The following is a 15,589-nucleotide window of genomic DNA, read 5'->3' as shown; positions in this document are numbered from 1 at the left end:
GCTTTACACATAGATTTCCAATGTTGACTATAATTTCCCTCTGGTTATTCTTTTGCCCAAAATAAACGCCTTTGGATGTAACTTAATCCTATCTGCCAATGACTTTTCATTACTGTGCTATATGATTTATCTTCGTCTTTCTACTTTCCCCTTTAAGTACCTCCTTACACTTTTTATATTCTTGACGAGTCTTCCCCATCATTTGTTCCCTTTACCTGTCATGTTATATTTTTTCTCTTTATCCCTTCCCAATATCCTTCGACATCCTGGGTGTCCTATACTCTGAAGAAGGGTCTCGACCCGAAACGTCACCCATTCCTTCTCCTGAAATGCTGCCTGACCTGCTGAGTTATTCCAGCATTTTGTGAATAAATACCTTCGATTTGTACCAGCATCTGCAGTTATTTTCTTATACTATACTTACCCCTGGCTTTTACTCTGACAGGAACAAGATTGCTCTGAACTCTGTGGTTTAATTTCTTTAAATGCTTTCCACTGCAAATATGTAGACTTATCTGCAAGTAGATGCCCCAAATTTACCTTTGTCAGGTCCTCCCTTAAATTAATGAAACTGACCTTCTCCAAATTACAACTTCCCTATCCTTTTTCATAAATACTTTAAAATATATGGAGACCCAAGGGGAATTTAGAGTAAGGGTCCCAACCTGAAACATCATCTGTCCATTTCCCTCCACAAATGCTGCCTCACGTGCTGATTTCCACCAGCATTTAATTTTTGCATTAAAACATACAGAATTATGGTCACCATCTCCAAAATGATCCTTCACTGAACCTGTTCTATTCACCAAGATCTCGCAAAGTTCTTTCCTCTGAGACAAGAAACTACAGATACTGGAATCTTGAGCAAGAAACATAGCGCAGGAGGAACTCAAGTAGGTCAGGCAGCATCTGTGGAAAAAGGAAGCTCAACTCCAGCTAACTGTACAACAAGGAAGCTCAACGCCAGCTAACCGTCACCCTCAATGGGTCACCCCTACCCTACAACCCATTTCCTACATATCTCGGGGTGAAACTAGATCGGCAGCTGACCTACAAGCAACACCTTGAAGCTCTCCATGCTAAAGTCTCGGCACGGAACGACCTCCTGCATTGGTTGGCCAGATCGTCATGGGGCACCAGGACATCTACTCTTCGAACCAGTGCTCTTGCACTCGTGTACATCACCGCTGAGTACGCCGCCCCAGCATGGTGCCGCAGCGCTCATACCAGCAAGCTACACGCCACGCTCAACGACACCATGCGGATCATCACTGGCTGCCTACGCCCTACTCCGACGGATCTCCTGCCGGTGCTCGCAGGTATCGCATCCGCCAAGCATCGCAGAGAGTTCTTCACTCATAGGCTGGTGTGCAAGGCCCCATCGAATGCCAAACATCCTTTGCACCACCTCGCCCAGGATTCACAGCAACTGGGACCTCAACGCCTGTCATCTCGTCACCCTTTCTCCCGTCATGCAGCGACCCTCTGTGGCTCTGGTTTCAACACACTAGGAGCATGGAGAACTAGCTGGGAACAGACATCACGACCTCCTCAATTCACTGACGCACCGAACACCACAGCCCCACCCGGCTCGGACATGCCCCACAAAGAGTGGGTCGCCTTGAACCGGCTCCGCACAGGGGTCGACCGGTTCAATGCAAACATGCATCGTTGGGGGTTGCGTTCATCAGCAACCTGCGTGTGTGGAGCAGACCAGCAAACAGCGCAGCACATCATTTTCGACTGCACTGTCCTCCGTCCCCCAGGTGGAGGGGTAGACCTCACGGCCCTCGACAAAGCACATTGCACTAGCTACAGTGCCTGGAGGGCGTTACATAATTTCTGCTGCCTCAAACACAAGAAGCATCTGTGGAGGAAATGGATAACTACATTTTGGATTGGGACTTCTTTTGACTGATGGAGTTGGAGGGGGAGAAAGCAGGAAAATAGAGGCGTGGGTGGGACAAGACCTGGTAAATGATAGACACAAAAAGCTGGAGTAACTCAGCGGGACAGGCAGCATCTCTGGAGAGAAGGAATGGGTGATGTTTCGGGTCGAGACCCTTCTTCAGACCGTCTGAAGAAGGGTGTTGACCTGAAACGTCACCCATTCCTTCTCTCCAGAGATGCTGCCTGTCCCGCTGAGTTACTCCAGCTTTTTGTGTCTATCTTCGGTTTGAACCAGCTTCTGCAATTCCTTCCTACACACCTGGTAAATGATAGGTGAGGGAGGGTGATTGGCCGATGGATGAAGTAGGTGTCAAAGGCTAAAGGTGAAAAGAACATAAAACTAAGGAAAGTTGAGGAATGAAATGTAATCCTGAAGGAAGGGACAGGAGTGATAAAAGAGAAATATGGGACTTGGGAATGGGAGATACCATGAGGCCAAAAGAGCAATCGTAAACTAAGTGTCTCCTGGACTTACTGTTTCTCCTCTAGTGTCTGCATCTCTCCTTCTATTGAGTCCTTTCCCCTGCTATCTAAGTTTAAACTTCTACCACAACGCAAGAAAATCTACCAGCAAGAATGCTGGTCCTGGTCTGGAGAAACCCATCTCGTCTGTACGGGCCTTATCTTTCCCAGAAAAAAATCCAGGAACGCAAAGTCCATCCTCCTGCACCACCCTCTGCTTCTACTAAGGCTTGGCCAGACGATGTGAGATCCCAGTGATAAATGGTCTCTGTTAGTGAGCCTAATGTCTAATCTGAGGGGCAAGGTTTTTTTTTATAAACAAGATTGAATGGTTGATATCTGTAATATATTGTCCCTTTATAAGCATTTAGACAGGTACTTAGATAAGCAAGGAAAGGATAAGGTCCTAATGCAGGCAAAATGGGATCTGTGTAGATGGACAAAAAGATTGGCATGGACATGATGGGCTCAAGGGTCCGTTTCATTGCTGCACAACCCTGACTCAAACCAAAAAATGTGACAAAACAAAGTCTGGTTTTGAAAGGTGACAAAGTTCTGCTACCAACTTCACTTTTGCTTCTCGTTAAGTCTGCCAGTATTCCATGAGGGTGGACTGAGGCTGAAACCTCACAAGCTCACAGCCTGACACTCAATTACCACCGGGGTCTCAATACACCTGGCAAAGCCTTCTTTGATACAGTGGGTCAGCTCCATAGGCAGCCCTAAGCACCACAGTCTTTCTTCACCGCAACATGTAAGCCTTGGAGTGTTGAGACTGCCACGAGTGAGTTGGATTTAACGTGATTTGGCCCAGACTAACTGTAGCTAAACAATATTCATCTGGACTAGGAAGAGAACACTTACAGAATAGAACTCAAAGTGGCACAAAAATAATTCGTGCCCCAAAGGAACACACCTTCTGTCAGTTTTTCGTGAGGACATCATTGATCTCACTGGCAAGAGAAAATTGACCCAGACAGTAAAATTCTGAAGGAGTACACATGTCAGTTTAAAGACTGGGGTTAGCACCTAAGAAAAAAATATTAAGAAACATATTATTGTATAATTATATATCAAGTTAGATAATCCAAAAGAGAACTGTTACTATATCAATTTAAGTCATATTAATTACTTTAAAATGGGTTTAACTAAAATAATACTTTACCCACTGATTATTGCCACTTAAAATTATGTACACAGTAAGTAATTTTGGATGAAAACAATTCTTGGACACAAGTACACATTGTTCATTACCTCCTTCTTCAAATGGACATGAACAAGCCAATCCACAAAAGAACAAATTGCATTTTAATGAATTAAATTGCCAATCAAGGATAATCACAGATAGACACAAAATGATGGAGTAACTCAGCAGGACAGGCAGCATCTCTGGAGAGAAGGGATGGGTAACGTTTCGGGTCAAGACCCTTCTTCAGACTTCGGGATATGGCAGAAACATGACAGATGAAATGTAATGGATGCAGTTATGAATTAATAATTTTGGGAGAAAGAACAGGGAGGAGGAAGGATTGCAAAGGTCTTTGAAGATGGCAGGGTAAATTGAGAATGTTGTCTTTTTGAAACAAACTTTATTAATTGATGGAGTAAGAAAATAAAATAAGACCCTAGATCTTCATAAATCATTGGTTTGGCCTCTGTAAGCATGGTGTTCAGTTCTGTACCGATTTCAGTTATGTGTAGATTACAGAAGCTGGGGTTGTTCTCCATAAAGCACGGAAGGCTTAAATGAGATTTAATAGTGTCCTGAAAATAATTGAAGATTTTGATAGTGAGCAAGGAGAAACTGCTTCTGCTGTGAGAATGTTCGGTGACTGGAACACACAGGATTAAGGCACTAGCAAAAGAACCTGAAGCAGCATGAGAAAATACACATTTACCCATTAAGGTGTAATCAAAAAGATTGATGAGGACAGAGCCTCAAGGATTTCAGCAAAGCATTTGATAAGGTTCCACAGGGTAGGCTGTTCGGAAGGTTAGATCACATGGGATCCAGGGCGATAACCGACTGGAAAGAAAATTGGCTTCATGGAAGGAAGCAGAGGGTGATGGTGGAAGGTTGTATTTCAGACAGGAGGCCCGTGACTAGTGGTGTGCTTCAAGAGTCAGTGTTGGGCCCATTGCTGTTTGATGGGCTATGGCAGGTAGACCCAGACAAGGGCATGTGCTTGAGTAAAAGAAGCTCACTAATGCAAGATATAAGTATGCTGTTCGCTTCATCTGTAAAAATGAGCAAGCCATGAGGGCTGATTCCATGGCTAAGAAGCTGCTAAGTAACAATGCTACTGATTTTTGGAAAGAAGTGAGAGTTCTTGAGTCAACTGTAAAACATCTCTACCATGCACTGCAGATGGAATCTCCGGAACAGACCATATTGCAGAGTTATGGCGACAGCACTATAGTACTCTATTCAACTGTGTCCAAAGTGATTTGTATAGGGTGGACAATAGAGTAATGATTCAATGATGATTATGTCACGAGGTGTACCAAGCTATAAACAAGCTGTCCGACAACAAAGCAAGTGGTCTAGATCACATTTCTGCTGAACATCTTAAATATGCCAGTATGAGGATAGCTCTTCTCCTTGTTATTTGTTTTATTGGCTTTATGATTCATGGCTTGTTACCAGATTCAATGTTGTCTGTTCTGTTAGTGCCAGTCATTAAGGACAAAGCTGATAAAATAGGCAGCCTAGATAATTAAAGGGCCATAGTTTTAGCCTGCATTCTGTCAAAAGTTATAGAAAGAATTCTGCTGGATAGATTAAATGAGTGTTAACTCCACAGATAACCAGTTTGGTTTTAAAGCTAAACATGGCACTGACTTGTGTAAATATGCCTTAAAAGAAATTGTACACAAATATATAGAGGTAAAAAATCATCAGTTCTTATGTACTTTATTGATGCTTTCTATGATCGTGTTAATCATAGAAAGTTGTTTGTTAAATTGAGTCAAAGAGGGGTGCCCAAATACATTGTGAGAATTTTGGCTTACTGGTATGCCCACCAGACTATGCAAGTAAAATAGGGCAATAGGGTCTCAGCCCCATTTGGGGTTAGCAATGCTGTCAGACAATAGGTGCAGGAGTAGGCCATTCGGCCCTTCGAGCCAGCACCACTATTCAATGTGAACATGGCTGATCATTCTCAATCAGTACCCCATTCCTGCCTTCTCCCCATACCCCCTGACTCCGCTATCCTTAAAAGCTCTATCAAGCTCTCCACTGCCTTCTGAGGCAGAGAATTCGACAGATTTACAACTCTCTGACTGAAAAAGTTTTTCCTCATCTCCATTATAAAATGGCCTACCCCTATGGCCCCTGGTTCTGGACTCCCCCAACATTGGGAACATGTCTCCTGCCTCTAACGTGTCCAACCCCTTAATAATCTTATATGTTTCGATAAGATCCCCTCTCATCCTTCTAAATTCCAGTGTATACAAGCCTAGCTGACATAGGACAGTCCCGCCATTCCGGGAATTAACCTAGTAAACCTACGCTGCACACATGCAGACAAGGGGGAATTTTGTCCCCAGTTCTTTTTAATCTCGATATTGATGATCTGTCCAAGCAATTGAAAGGCTGTAATACTGGGTGCATGATTGGTAATACTCTAGTGAACCATATGTATGCAGATGACTTGTGGTCCTTAGTCCATCTAGCGCTGGTCTCCAGCAGCTCCATATTCTATGTTCTCTGTATGGTGTGGAACATGATATCAAATATAATGCCAGTAAGAGTGTTGTTATGATCCGTAGAACCAAAGAGGATAAATGTCTAAAATTTCCTGATTTTAAATTGTCTGATAATAATCTTAGTGTCTGCAATAAGGTGAAATATCTTACACATTTTATTACAGAACAAATGACAGATGATGAGGATATTTACAGGCAACGCCGCATGATGTATGCACAAGCAAACATTCTCTTACACAAGTTTAGTGCGTGTACAGATGGTGAAGATGTCTCTGTTCAGAGCATATCTGCACACTTGTGGTCAAACTACAGAAAAGCAAGTTTACAGAGACTTCAGGTAGCTGAAAAATTATGCTATAAGAATATTACTTAAGAGACCTAGATGGTGTAGTGCAAGTGAAATGTTTGTGGCTGCAGGAGTCAATACTTGACAAACTGTCTCAAGAAATCTTATGTATAAATTTATTTACCAGATTAATGACTCTGAAAATTAAATCATCTTGGTCTTATCAAACATAAGGTTTAGCACTACACGCTACCAATCCCAACTGTGGAGACATTGGTATAGCTGTCTCGTTGTAGGACACCGATTTTTCCCCCCTTGGTTTTAAACCATGTATTGTGCTTGTATGTAATTTATTCTATGTAATGTCTTGTTTTGTATCTGGACCCCGAGTCGGTAATAAAAGTATTGTTGTTGTTGTGGTGTATATCAACATTTTAATGAGCATATACAAGGCATATAACATACAACAGTACAGTTCTCAAACCTGCACCAGGGGAACATACCTTCGGCCCACAGTTAAACTGATCTCATCTGCCTGTACATGTTCTATATCCCTCTATTACCTGCACTTCCATTTGCCTATCCATAAAGCCTCTGGAGCCACTATTGTACCTACCTCCATCACCACCCGTGGCACTGTGTTCCAGGCCCCCACTACTGTTTAAAAAAAACTTGCCCATACATCTCCAATAAACTCCCCCCTCCCCTTATACTATCCTCTCTAGCGTTGGACATTTCCACCCTGGAAAAAGGTTTCTGACTATCTACCCTATCAAAGCCTCTCATAATTGTATATACTTCTATCAGGTCTTCCCACAGCCTCCGATGTTCCAGCAAAAACAATCCAAGTATATCCATCCTTCCCTGTAGCTGAAATCCTCGAATCCAGGCAGCATTCTGGCAACCTCCTCTGCGCCCTCTACATCTTTCCTTACATCTAAATAGGGTGACCAGAACTGCAAATACTCCAACTCTGGCCAAACCAAAGTCCTACGTAGTTGCATAATGACTTCCTGACACTTATATTCATTGCACATACCAATCCAGGCAAGCATAGCTTATGCCTTCTTCACCACCCTATCTACCTGTGCTGCCACCTTCAGAGCTATGAACTTGAACTCAAAGATACCCCTGCACATCAATGCAGTTAAGGATCTTGCCATTAACTACAACCTCCCAAAGTGTAACACCTCACGCATGCTCAGGTTAAACTCCATCTACCATTTCTCTGCCCATTCTACAGCTGAGCTATATCCTGCTGTATCATCCAAACGCATTTCTCACTATCTGCAATTCCTCCAATTTTGGTGTCATCAGCAAATTTACTCACTAGCCCATCTGCATTTATGTCTAGGTCATTTGTATGTATCACAAATCCCTGCGGAGATCCACTGGTTGCAGACCTCCAGCCAGACCTTCCACCACAAACTTGTCTTCTATGAATAAGCCAGCTAAAAATCCATATGACCAAGTTATTGTGAATTCCGCACATCTTAATTTTCTGGATCAGCCCACTATGAGGATTCTTATCAAAAGCATTACAAAAATCCATGTGTGTCATCCACTGCCCTATCTTCATCAATCTTATGATTAGTAAATCTGCAGATGACACTAAAGTGGGTGGTATTGTAGATAGCAAAGATGGTTAATAAAGTTTAATGCGCATAACTGCGACATTATGCATTTGAGGTCAAACCAGGGCGAAACAAGACTTGGCCAACATTCAGACACATGCTTATGTGTCATATCCCATTCTCATTAGAGATGCCAGGCAATGTCCATGACAATGTCACAATCTAACCACTTGCCCTTGGAGAATCAATGAAAAAGAGCAATTTCCCTTTTGTCATTATCTTGGCAATTAGCTCTTACCAGAAACTCAATTGGCCCAGCTATATATACGATGGCTACAAGAGATAGTCAGAACTAAGTATCCGATGAGTGATTACTTCTTGCAATCCCAATACCTTTCCACAATTTGCAAAGCACAACTCGAGAGCACACCGCCTGGTTAAGTGTTATGTCAACAACTAAGAAACGCAACACCATCTAGAATAAAGCCCACTTAATTGGCACCCATCAACCACCCCAAGCAATCATTCCCTCTATCACCAGTAGAGTGACTGCAGGGTTACTATCTGCAAGATGCACTGCATTACTACCCCAGATTAATCTCACAGCACCTTCCAAATCTGCAACCTCCTCTAGCAAAAAGGAACGTAGCAGCTGGCACTTGGCAATATTGCCAAGTAGACCTCAGGGTCCTTGACAACAGCACATTGCACTGGCTACAGCGCCTGGAGGGCATTACATAATTTCTGCTGCCTCAAACGCAAGAAGGTAAATTCTCTTTCAAGTTGTGCACAAGCCTGACTTGGAAACATATTGCCAGTCCAGTATCTTTGCTGGGTGTAAATACAGGACCTCCCTTCGCAGAAGCATTGTAGGTGTACCTTCAGCAAAAGAAATGCAGCAGATTAAGATGGCCGCTCAATGTGACCTCTCAAATGCAATTAGGACTGGGCCTTCTGGCCTTGCCAGTCATGTCGAGATTCTGAAAATGATTATTTAATAAATTTGCTTTCTCATATCTTCTGATCAGTCTTTGCATAATTCTGTGGTTATGCAGCCAATTCTTGGATTGTTTTCAAGATCTTATTAGCAAACACAGCATTCTGTCCATGCAACGTTGAATCCCACACACTGCAAGGAAGATAAAGGAAATCTATTTCTCATTGCTATAAAATGTTGGCTAGCATATCAGACCTATCTCTTTGAATAGCTCAATTAAGTTAAAAGGGTCATGATCTGAAGTTTACCATGAAGCAAAATTAAATTTATTTCCTGGATCATATGGGATGACTAAGGGTATATGCGCCATCTTCTAATTTCTGTATCTATTTGTTATCTGCATTAGTTCCCTAGTGGTTTAAAAACAAACACATCTTATTTCTGCCAACTTTTCTCAACTGCCATTGTCTTAAACCTGTGGCTTTTGACTGTATCTCTGAAATAGTACCGTGGTTCTGCCTTTGCAGTTAAGTGAAATGTTGTAGTTGGGGTAAGAGAACTGCATATTTGGTTATCCGGATGTTAGGCAGCATTTAGTGATTGGTGTCACAGGTGTTAAGGAGACTGTAAAATTTACCATCACGAGTGTTTGCGCTGCAAAACAATGTGTTCGTTGTGAAATGTTTTGGATGCCCCAAGGATATGAAATACACTGTAACACAAGCTATTTTATTCCTTATAAAAACACTAAACTTGAGCTGTGCTATCAAGTCCAACGTGTATCAAATCCCTTTTTGCTATTGCCCACATGCTTACTAATATATTGAACTCCAGGTTAAGCAATGCCTCAATATTAAAATTCCCATTCTTGTTTTAAAGTTGATCTACAGTTTTGCATTTTCCCATCTCCAATTTCCTTCAACACTGGAATCCTTCAAGAGATATATGTTCCTCTAATTCTGGCGTCTTGATCATCCTCGAACATAATTCCCCAGCACTGGCAGCTGTGAATTCAGAAACCATAGTCCAGAGGTCTGAAATTCCCATCCTAAGCCCTTCCCTCTATTTTGGTATTTTAGATATTAGTTAATTAATATATCTGATTAATTTTTGGTGTAATCTGCCTCAACAACACATGCAGCTTGGTGTCAATCTTTGTTTGATAATGTTTCTTTGAAGCGCATTGGGATGTTAATCCACATTAAAAGTGTCATATAAATGTACACAAAGCCACAGCTGTTTCCATGAACTAGAGATTCAATTCTTAATTATTTTGAAATGCAACTTATATCAAACTGAAGTTTTACTTTGTCTCGTGTAGAATGACAAAAATAATTGCCCATTAAGTTTGCCTTCTTTAAAGCAGATATCTGCAATTTACAGATGGGTTGGCATGGTGGCACAGTGGTATAATTGCAGCCTTACAGCTCCAGACCTGGGTTTGATCTTGACTACGGGCGAGTGTCTGTACGGTGTTTGTGCGTTCTCCCTGTGACATGTGTGGGTTTTCCCCAGGAGCTTCGGTTTCCTCGGAAAGAACGTACAGGCTTGTAGGTTCATTGGCTTGGTATATTTGTAAATTGTCCCCAGTGTGTGTAGGATAGCGTTAATGTGTGGAGATCGCTGGTCGGCGCAGACCCGGTGGGACAAAGGACCTGTTTCTGTGCTGTATCTCTGAAACTAAACTAAAAAGTTATCTTCATAAAAAAATTTAAAAGATCAGTAATTAAAAACATCCACTGAATACTCATCATGAAGACCTACTTGTTCTCATTTTTAAAGAACTAAAGCCACATCTCATTTGGAAAAATGTTCCAAACTTATTTGTCACTATTCTCAAAATGAGCTCATGTGAATACTCGACACCCTTTCCTTGCATTGTGGAATGCACTACAGCACTATTTTCCTTAAATTTCTCCTTCCACCAAACCACACCTACATTCAGTATATTTTACTCAGCCCAGCTGTGATGATTTCATTTTAAATGTCAGGAGGATTTTCAGCCGATCATCACAAGCTCATTTGCACTGACGAAACAACGAGCCAGTCTGGGCTGCAATAGAACTACTACCTTAGATTAGATATTTATCCTGTGAACAGTTCACGACAGACATATCTATAAAGGAGTTAAAACCCAATTTAATTAAGGAGATTCAGATGATCAAGTTAAAATACTGAGCAATTTATAAATGTCAGAAGAGTTGAGATTACATGCTCTTCTTCAACCTTAGAAACTTAAGTAAAATCTAGCTACGTGACACCTCATTTTTGCAAAATTCGTGTTTGCTGTTTTACAAAGAATAGACCATACTGAAAAGCTAAGGTGCCATACACTAGATGTAATTCAGAAACATTTGACTATTTTGAAAATATAACATTAATTTTGTTTGCTGGTAACTTTGTGACCAGTCTTGTTAAATTTACGTAAAAAAATTAAAGTAACTCTGAAGCTTTCTCCTGAACATAAAGCCTTTTCTTTAAGGGGCATATGCAGAATTCGTTTTTCCTCTTGCTTTATGTTCTGTAGAAAACAAAACTGCATTTGGAGATGGTAGAGACAACATGCAAGGAAATTGAAGGTAGACACAAAATGCTGGAATAACTCAGCAGGACAGGCAGCATCTCTGGAGAGAAGGAATGATGACTTTTCGAGTCGAGACCCTTCTTCAGACCTGATGCTGCCTGTCCCGCTGAGTTACTCAAGCATTTTGTGTCTACCTTCGATTTAAACCAACATCTGCAGTTCTTTCCTATGCAAGGAAATTGAATTAGATTAATCACCAGGCCACATATAGAGGATAATCACTATTGCGTCTTGGAGTTTTTTTAATTACCATGCAGCACACTAAGCAAAGACAAAACCCTCAAAAATCTGTCTAGTTGGTAATTGCCAAGTAAAGCGAGCAGGAAGTATTAAAGCTAAAAATTATATAATTGCATCCAAGACTCAATGAAGGATATCGAGTACGCTAATGAAAGGAGGAAACCATGGTTCATTTACATCCGCACCAAAAACTGAAATTGTACTGTACATGATGAATGATAATTCCTCGTAATATATTTTCTATAACTCCATTCAGAGTACTAGCATTTGTTTAGAGCTGAATTTCTCAATGCTAAAAGATCCATTTATGACTGTGTTCCTTATACATCTGTAACAATGATGGTACCCTTGCTGTTAGGAATGCAAGATATTAATGATCAACTGCAATATATTTCAGAAACTGTAAGCAAAATAACAAGATAAACAAGATCTACTAGACACTGGAAGATAAAATGGATACTGAGAAGGTAGCAATGTCAACATAACAAAACTAGTTTCTGCAATTGGCAGATTATTTTTGCATAAAACATTGCATTGATAAATTTGTAAAAGCAGATTAGATTTTTAAATTCACCCATGTTACCAATTTCTAGAATAGGAGGTTCCCCTATATACTTAGAACATCACCCACAAGTTGTATTTGCCACATAGACATCTCAACAGCTTCATTTCCCAGTACTCATATGTATTAAAAATAGAACTCCCAGCAACAAAACCTGGGCTTCACCATTCAACATTTTAATTCCAATTGTTCACTTTCAACAAACAAATTTTAACTTAAACTGTTTATAATCAAGCAATAAAACACGTTTTCGTATTTCAACCTGTATAGCAATGGTGACTTTATTTATGGAGCCCCACTGCTTACTAATGCACCTTTTTCCACATTGATTGAGTTCGATTAAATATTTTAACATTTGAGTAGAATATTTCCCAGTGAGCATGTTGATTACAGTAACCACACGGCTAACTTCATCAAGTGAAATCACTTGATTTCAAACATGTCTGGTTTTGCATGTTGTCCACTTTTTATGTCTCATCCATTTCTACCAAGGCATTTACTAACAGAAAAGATGAACGATAGCTTGCTGAGCAACAAATCCCACTTTTCTCCTGACCAACCTTCAATGTGAATATACTTTGTGCAAGTCATTGAAAGTGCTGGTTGCACAGGTCGGCAGGACGCCAGTAACTAGTATCACCATGGAGAAGCACAAAAGACTGCAGATAGATACTCGAATCTGGGGCAAAAATAAATAAACTGTTGGATCAGGCAGCATCTGTGAAGGCTTGGAACAGAATACCACCTAGTGCCCTATTACTACCGTTCTCGCCCAAGAAACTGGGCCGGCCGTTCAGCGGCGTTGACCGACCGACGAGCCGGCCACAAACGGTGGTCGCCCGGAGCGGCGGCGCAGGTTAACACCGCCAACAAAACAAGAGCCCGAGAGGCCGCAAGTCCAAACGGCACCCCTTGAACAACCGGCATCCGAATACGGGGCTCACAGTTGGAATATGATCACCCGCTCTCAACGTGACTATTCGTCGAGCGCCCGACAAAGAAGAAGCGGCGGCGGCGAGTTACCCCTGAGGCGGCGAGTGGCCGCTCCGCTGCTGCCGACTGCGTGACAACAAAAGGCTGCACCTCCGACCCGGAAACACACACGCGCTCCTCCCCCTCCCCCCTGGAAGGGCGGGTGTCGCCGGCAGCCGCTGCGCATGCGCCGCGCTGACAGGGCGAAGATGTCGGCGTCGGGCGAGTGTAACGGTCATAACCGTCATAACCGAGCGCTGGCAGAGCGGCCCCTGGTGTAACCGTCGGGACCGAGCGCTGGCAGAGCGGCCCCTGGTGTAACCGTCGGGACTGAGTGCTGGCAGAGCGGCCCCTGGTGTAACTGAGCGCTGGCAGAGCCGCCCCTGGTGTGACCGTCGGGACCGAGCGCTGGCAGAGCCGTCCCGGGTGTAACTGAGCGCTGGGAGAGTCGCCCATGGTTGTGCATCCATCTCCGGTCTGAACCCTGGGACATCCGCCAGCGGAGGGGAGGGTAAGTGTAGCCCTAACATTTTCACAATTGGTTGTGTGGGCTCACAAATATTGTGTGGGTCCTTTACTTTGGTGAAGTTCTTCTTCGGGCGATCCCTCCAGTTTGAAATGAAAACGAACTGTTGGGTGCACTCAGCTGGTCGGGCAGCGTCTGTGGAGAGCGAAAAACAGTCAACGCTTCAGGTCAGTGATCCTTTGTTAAAACTGGGACGGAGGGGATGGATTTGATTGCGAGTTTCCTTCTGCTCCGGTTCTGTGGTTGAAAAGGCCCATGTGAGACTGCCATGGTAGGGCAGGTACTTTATTAATGGGCAGTCAGACAACACGGAAGCAGACCCTTCAGCTCAACTCGCTCATGACGGTCAGTTGAACAATCACAGCCAAATCTATATACTAAAACTCTCGTTTGTTTGTTTGTTCATGAACTACAGCCAAAACGGTACAGGACAGCGCGACAATGTTTGGCCCAACTTGTTCACCGTCGTCCCTTTGGTGCTAATGGAAGAAGTTTCATTGAAATCGGTGCTGTATTTTACCACAAAGCTGGGTCTTTTCAGACTATCTCATCACAAAGAAACCTCTCCAGTCCCAGCATAATGGTTCTTGGATGGATGTAAAGGTGAAAGTTCCATCTTTATTCAAGGGAAAAGAAACGCCTCTATTGACATCCGAAGGCAAAGGACAACAGAAAGCTCGGGAGGAAGGAACTAATGGAAAGAATGTAGCAACCTCAGATGCCACTCGCAGCCCTGATATGTGTCCTGCGCGCGCCCCCACCCCACACACAATTAGTCTGAAGAAGAATCCTGATCTGAAACGTTTTCCATGTTTTCCAAGATGCTGCTTGGCCCACTGAGTTATTCTAGCACTTTGTGTTCTTTTATGATAATTTTTTTCAGATTTCCACAATGCCACTGTCAATCCAAAAATATATATTTCTAACCTGCTTTAGTGTGCTACAGAATCTTTGTAAATAATTGCCTTGGGGATTGGTAACAATTGCAAATCCTCATCTGATGTGAGATTGATATTTTGCCTTTTTTATGCAAAAAAAACCCCATCTATTCTGAGTTTATCGACATGTGAAAACACAGAATGACAGAGTAACTCAGCGGGTTAGGTAGCATATTTGGAGAACATGGAAAGGTGATGTTTCGAAACTGGCCTGCCTGACCCGCTGAGTTACTCCAGCACTTTATGTCTTGTTTTTGTAAACCAACATCTGCAATTCCTTGTTTCTTCTATCCACAGGTGAACTGGAACAGTCGTTACAGCTAAGGAAATGGAATGAAGCAGTATGGGGAGTCTCAATGATCCAGAAGATACCTACATTGCAGTGATTCGTCCAAAGAATGCTGCTAGTTTGAATTCCCGTGACTATCGTACAAAGTCATATGAAGTATGCAAATAACTACTTTTTAAGTACACTCTTTAAATATGTAAAATGCAAAATGTAAATATGTACAAATACCACTTGATTTATTACTTCTCACAGTTAGCTCCTATTAGGATGGAAATGCTGCTTCAGTTATAACAATATTAATAATGATGACGAATTGTAATGGAGATTCCTTTTGGCTTTTTCGTGCGTAGTAAATGACTTATCAAGCTCAGCCGAGATTTTTCCACTATAAGCATTAAATATGGTCCTCAATTTTATATCAGACATGAATGATCAGCCATGATCATATTGAAGAGCGGTGCTAGCTCGAAGGGCCGAATGGTCTACTGCACCTATTTTCTATGTTTCTAGACGTGAGCAAAACTTACCACTGCTCAGGGCTGATTTAAAAAAATGTAT

At 42.2% G+C, this 15,589-nt stretch overlaps 2 protein-coding genes across 9 annotated transcripts in view; one reads left to right on the top strand and one right to left on the bottom strand.

Moving 5' to 3' along the window:
* The window catches only part of LOC144603822 (ankyrin repeat and IBR domain-containing protein 1-like), a 65,883-nt gene extending 52,454 nt beyond the window's left edge, over positions 1-13,429 (bottom strand). For 3 of the 8 annotated variants that reach the window (XM_078417536.1, XM_078417601.1, XM_078417590.1), the window contains exons 1-2: positions 13,251-13,364; positions 3,329-3,441 (exon numbers count right to left, since the gene is read on the bottom strand). The gene's annotated coding sequence lies outside the window, so the exon portion shown is untranslated. Of the gene's footprint in view, positions 1-3,276; positions 3,442-12,866; positions 13,215-13,250 lie in introns of those variants that run through there. The other 5 variants (XM_078417545.1, XM_078417554.1, XM_078417563.1 and 2 more) reach the window with 5 other exon arrangements.
* Positions 13,430-13,449: 20 nt separating this feature from the next.
* krit1 (KRIT1 ankyrin repeat containing) overlaps positions 13,450-15,589 on the top strand; it is a 46,111-nt gene continuing 43,971 nt past the window's right edge. Inside the window, exons 1-2 of the mRNA XM_078417525.1 lie at positions 13,450-13,789; positions 15,040-15,187. Coding sequence (XP_078273651.1) covers positions 15,086-15,187 — 102 coding nt within the window. The 5' untranslated portion in view covers positions 13,450-13,789; positions 15,040-15,085. The remainder of the gene's footprint in view (positions 13,790-15,039; positions 15,188-15,589) is intronic.

The sequence above is a fragment of the Rhinoraja longicauda genome, chromosome 2, assembly GCF_053455715.1.
Source record: "Rhinoraja longicauda isolate Sanriku21f chromosome 2, sRhiLon1.1, whole genome shotgun sequence".
NCBI lineage: Eukaryota > Metazoa > Chordata > Chondrichthyes > Rajiformes > Arhynchobatidae > Rhinoraja > Rhinoraja longicauda.
The sequence above is the reverse complement of the archived record's forward strand: the minus strand, read 5'-3'. Positions and strand labels throughout refer to the sequence as shown.